Below are 6,231 nucleotides of genomic sequence, written 5' to 3'. Positions count from 1 at the left end.
TAGTTTTTTTATAAGGTTGTTACAAGAACTTTGTAATCTAACGTTTAAAAGAATATTTATATTTAAAATGTATGTTTTTATTCTTTTTCTTTTATTTTTTTTGATAAGACTGTAAGGACTTCTGAAAAACCGGTAATGTAGTCACTGATGCCCAAATACACTTGGATCCAAAAAAATTTGTGTATAACATAAGTGCTAGATAAAATGTTAGCCACAGAAGTAATATCGAAAAAAAAAATGTTTAATGTTTTTTTAACGTTACACATCCGTAGGTTCGCTGAAAAAGGGTTCAGTCAGGGGAAAAAAATATTTAAAAAGCCTAATCTTATTCTACCATAAACTCCGTTTTGTTCACCGTTTTCACTGTGCATGTCTCGCATCTTGATTTTATTTTAATATGAACATCAAAACACGGCGTATTTTTTTTGAGTATAAACTTCAATACTAAACCCACAAAGTAACTAAAGAAGTTAATAACTTGCGCGAGATGCGATACAAGATGCGATGCAAGATTAAATTAAATTTTAAAGATATTTTAAATTTTGTTAAGTTAAAACACTAATGCAAATGAATGATTAAATTATTATTATTTGTTTTTAAAGTTTGCAAAGAAATATTTTCCTTAAAATAGAGAATCTCTAATACGGATAAATAGTTTCCACAACGTTATAAATTAATTATTAAAATAAAATGACATCTTACCCTTTTTGAAACATTTTTGCAAAATATTTTTTATCAATATCGACTGTAGCATTTAAGTTGTAAAAGTTTCTTCTTTAAAAGTTTTTGAAGAATTTTTCAATTTAAAATAACTCTGTATCTTGTTTATTTTCGCAAATAGATAAAAAATAATTAGGATTTGTAAATATTTGCATGTTAGCGAATGAAAAAAATATGAAATCAATTTTAATTTGTTATTTAGGTCCATTTTTCAGCATTATATTTACATTTTATTAAACTTGAAAAAAAAAGTATATTTTGTTATGAAAAAAAGCTGCAATTAAATGTTTTTTTCTAAACTTTTATTCTTTTTTTTTCTTTTTTGTCTATTTTATAGTTGTTTGGTGTTTATTTTTCATTGCTATTTTAATCACTTTATTTGTTATTGACTTATACTGTTTATTAATTGTAATCACACCAATGTTTTGAAAAATTTTTCGAGCATAGTTTAATAACTTATGTGCTTCGACCATCTAAATAAGACCTAAATGTTTATATATTTTTTTGTCATTCTGCTTGCTATTTCATAATCATAAATGTAAATTAACATAATAAATTATCATAATCAACATAATAAACAAGCATAATTACAAACTTACGTAATTGCAAACTAGTTGCTGAGCTCATTTTAACTCTACGTTAGCAAAACTTGCATAAGTGCGCTAAGGAATTACTAGCTAATAAAAAATTGCTTAGATGCACATTAATTAAAGAAACATGTCTAAGATTGTCAATGTGCTAAACCTATGTATTTTAATTTAGGGACCTCCCGCTTTTATTAAAATACATAGTAAAATACATAGTTAACATAGGTTATATTAAAATACATAGTTTTTGTAAAAGTAAATAAAGTACACTTTCTGCTTACATAAAAGTTGTTTAGGTGCATTTACTTTTAAATAATATTTAAAAATTAGATGAACCAATTTATGACAAAGTAATTCTTGCATTATCTCATCATTCTTTAAGATTCGACAGGAACTTATAACAAAGCTTTAGCTTTATTTTAAGTTTGTCTTTTTGGAGTTTCTTGTTTAAAAAGGTTTTAGCCTTAAACTTTTGCAGGTTGTTGCTAAAGAAAGTTTTAACTTAGAAGCCGTTTTCTGAGAAAACCAAGCTATGCTCATAAATGATATCATTCAATTGCTAATAGGATAAGAAAGAAGCCTGTAAATTTTCTTTTCTAAATATTTGTAGTTCCTGATTTATGGTCGGTCAAACTTTCGGGTTTTTTCAACACTTGGAAAGATAATATTAGGGTAAAAGATTACTACATCTGTCCGTAGAATAGTCCAGGATTATCTTTACACATTTGTCTAACATCATCTGTATTTTTTTTTTATTTCAACAAGATCTGTCCAATATTATATGGAAATTTGAAAAACTACATAAGGTATTTTTTCTCAAAGTCCAATAACATATGGAAGAATTTACCCCAGATATAGTTTAGCCTGAAAAATTTCTGATATGTAACTATATCAGGTTAAAATAATGCATTATTATTAAATAATTTCATAAAATCCTGTAGTTATATTTAATATAATTGAAAAGATGTAACTGCATCTGTAGTAATCATATACTTTTTTACACAGATGTTATTAGACATCAATGAAATTTCAGATGTTGTTGGACAGATGTTTTTATGCTTCAGTGTATTTATAGATGCTGTTGGACAGATGTTATTAGATATAGCAAAAGCTGGTGTTGTTTCCTTTACTCATTATTGGGGTTTTTTCGAAAACTAACAAGTTTTTTAAGAATAATAATCTGTTAACTAGACTTCTAAAATTCAGATTATACTTAAAGTTATATAATTCTTAGAAGTTGATACTTGCGAAGACATGTTTTTCTTTTAAAGATAAAAAATATTAAATGAGAATGAGAAAGACAGAAATGTTAATATACACAAGTCAAATGTAGTTGTCTAGCTTAAAAAATTGATTACTTCAAAAAATTTAATAGCATGATAATTTTTGGGCCCACCCAGCCCTTAACGTGGAAGCAACGAGTTTATAAATATTTTCTTTTCTAATTTTATCTAATTTTATATTCATCAATAAATTTTAAATTTCATGCAATAATCTCTTATTTTTCAAAAACTATGAATGAAATTTGAAATTTGTTGATGAATATGAATTTAGATAAAAATAGTAAAGAAAATATTTTATAAGTTTTTTAAGAATAATAATCTGTTAACTAGACTTCTAAAATTCAGATTATACTTAAAGTTATATAATTCTTAGAAGTTGATACTTGCGAAGACATGTTTTTCTTTTAAAGATAAAAAATATTAAATGAGAATGAGAAAGACAGAAATGTTAATATACACAAGTCAAATGTAGTTGTCTAGCTTAAAAAATTGATTACTTCAAAAAATTTAATAGCATGATAATATGCTAGACTGATATAACAAGAGAACTATGAGTTATAGGCATTATGGGATTATAAGGCATTTCATACATAATAACTATGCTAGTGATGTATGAGTTAATACAATAATACCAAATAAGTTTTGACAAAATGTTTTATGCTTTGTTTAACAATTTCATGCTATGTTTCACGACTTCAGGAAAAGTCATTAAAACAATTAATTTCAATAGAATATGATCAATAAAGCTTTACGAAAAAAATGTCGTTAAAGAGCGAAACAATTACTTTTAAAAAAAGCTAAATAGAAAAGGCCGACGCCTTCGTAGCATAGACAGTTGGTTCTTTCAAAAAATTATGTGATTAAAAAAATAACCTTAAATTAAACACTTTTTACCGAAACTTAAATCTAATATTATTTATGGAAAAGAAGAACAAATATATATATAAAAATGCAGCATATATCTTATATCAAAAAATACAATACACTTTATCTTAAAAATAAATAAATAAACCCCAAAAAAACTTTTTATTTTTAAAATTTTTAGTGCTCCAGGGGTGACAGGTATCCAGTATTGCCACACAAAGAGTAAAATACAATTATGGTCGGATGTAAGTAAGGTAGAAATAATGGCATCGGCTCTTTCAAAGCCTGGCTCTTTCATACACACTTTCCCCTATATGTAGAAATTGAATAAGAAATAAAAAAAAAACTAAGGGAAACCTTTCCTTCGTCTAAAAATTATAAGCTGAAAGCACTCATTTTAAAATTTAGGGCCTAGTTTAAATACATTAATCTTGAAGCATAAAAGGGGACCGCAAAGTATCTTATACTTTTTAGAAAAGGTAACCAAGGTAGGGTAAATTAACAGTGGGCTGTTAATTTAATGATTTAAAGAAGTTGAGGGCGTATTGCATAAAAAATAACCTATGAGTCATCATTCTGTCAATAAATGTTTTAATGTTTGAAAATCAGCCATTTGGAGAAATGGGAAAGGTCTTAAGATTGAATGTATGGGTTTTCTATTGCTTCATATTAAATATTACTATAATATTTTAATTTAATGCAAAAAAAAATGATTAAACGAGCTCATCGTATCGGTCAACACAAACGTAACAAACCAAGAACTTAAAACTCTTGAATTTCCAAGACAAAAACAAAATTCTTAACGCCGTAAAGCATCTTAGAGGAACCGGCCAACCAATGAAGACTTCGCTCCAGAAACAACTGAACACCGAAAAAAGTTATGCGAAGAAGTAAAACAAATTACGCAGCGAAGATACAGTATTGGCCATTAATAACATTCCATCATGTTATTGTTGTATGGATATAAGTTTGAAATTAGATATTTTAAAAATTAAAAGAGATTTTTTCTTCAATTTTTTTTTCTTCAAATAAATCAAATAATTACTATATAAATTTATTATAAAGTAATAATAAATTAAAAAAATTAAAAACTGAAACATTAAAATGAAAACAAGTGTTCATATGTATCAAAAAAAAATGTGGCCAAAATAAACAAACCACATCAACAAAATAAACTAACTATAAGAACAAAAAAAAATTATAATACACAAAAAATGAAAAAAAAAAAATAATAATATTTTGTTGACAATCCTTTAGCTTTTAAGCATTCATTGATTCGTTTCGGCATGGAATTCTTAGTAATATCTTTTGGAATATTATTTAGTAATTTTGTTACTTCTTCTTTCAGCTGGTCCACATCTTTTATTTCAATTTTACCAAGATTGTGGTCTAACCAAGACCACAAATTCTCTACGCAATTGAGATCTGGACTATTGGCAGGCCAAGACATGACTTTAATATTGTTTTCTTCAAACCATTGCTTGCAAATCTTAGCAGTATGACATGGAGCATTATCTTGTTGGAAGATAATTCCCGTGCCTTTTCGGAAAATGTCAATAGAAGGCATCATATAGTTATCCAATATGTCTAAATATCTTTGAGAATCAAGTCTGTCATCAATTAGTTGGAAGCAACCGACACCTTCATAGTTCATGCAGGCCCAGATGCCTATACTGCCACTACCTTGTTTTTTTCTATACATAGAACAATTTGGGCACATTCTTTCATGTGGCATTCTTCTCAGCATTACTCGGTTTTTTCTTGAATCAACCTCAATGTTCATTTCATCGTTGAAAAGAATGTTGTGTCACATGCTCTTAGACCAAATTTTATGAGCTAAGCACCAGTTTTTCCTTGCTTTCTGATGTTTTTTTGATAGACAGGGTTTTTTGCAAGCAGCTCGCCACATGTAATTATGTTTTTGTAGTACTCTTCTAATTGTTTGAGCACTAGCAACATCACCAGAGGCTTCCTGCCATTTTCGACTGAGATCAGTAGATGATAACTTTCTATTTTTTTTCACTTTGCGAATAAGTGATTGTTCATTTCTTTCATTTGAAATGCTGGGTCTTCCAGGACGCGGAATATTTTCAATTGTATTGTATTCATGATATTGGTTGATTATTCTGCTAACAGTTGGATGTGTTGTGTTTAAATGTTTTGCAATTTTTCTCATTGAGATGTTTTGTTCACTCATAGCTATGATTTTACATTTTGTCATATTATCAATAGTTTTTCCAGTCATTTTGATTTTTTTATTGCTGAAATGTTGTAGTTGCTAATTAGATGCTAAATTTTATATTTCGTTGACACAAACTTTTTAAATATTTATAACAATTTTAAAAAAAAACTCTCTAACAATAATTATTAATTTGCAAATAACTTCAAAGTTTTACTCAAAGGCAAACGCAATTTTGAAGGATTTTTGAAATAATAGAGTGGATAGTTAATTTTGGCCATTATAATTATTTTAGATTATGAGGTAAGTGTTAAAAAAAACCAGATGATTAGTGCATCGATTGATACTTTTATGAATATCTATATTTATTTAAAAGAAAATATGATACTCATCAATTTACACTTTTTATATTTGAAATGAGTCAAACAATCATTGATTTATTATCAATCAAAGTCGAGTAATATCACAAAAATCATGGTGGATTGTTATTAATGGCCAATACTGTAAATACGCTATTTTAAAATACTATAAAATATTTAGTCGAGATTTCAAAAAGTAGCGCGTTTTAAATTTTTGTTTTTTAACTTAATAACTTAAG

At 26.9% G+C, this 6,231-nt stretch overlaps 1 protein-coding gene across 1 annotated transcript; it reads right to left on the bottom strand.

Moving 5' to 3' along the window:
* Positions 1 to 5,261: 5,261 nt before the first annotated feature.
* LOC136081127 (uncharacterized) lies at positions 5,262 to 5,699 on the bottom strand. Its single transcript, XM_065798416.1, has one exon. The coding sequence runs from the start codon at positions 5,697 to 5,699 to the stop codon at positions 5,262 to 5,264; it is 438 nt and encodes a 145-aa protein (XP_065654488.1).
* Between the last annotated feature and the right edge of the window lie 532 nt (positions 5,700 to 6,231).

The sequence above is a fragment of the Hydra vulgaris genome, chromosome 06, assembly GCF_038396675.1.
Source record: "Hydra vulgaris chromosome 06, alternate assembly HydraT2T_AEP".
In the NCBI taxonomy this organism is placed as follows: Eukaryota; Metazoa; Cnidaria; class Hydrozoa; order Anthoathecata; family Hydridae; genus Hydra; species Hydra vulgaris.
This window is presented reverse-complemented; position numbering and strand designations above follow the sequence as displayed.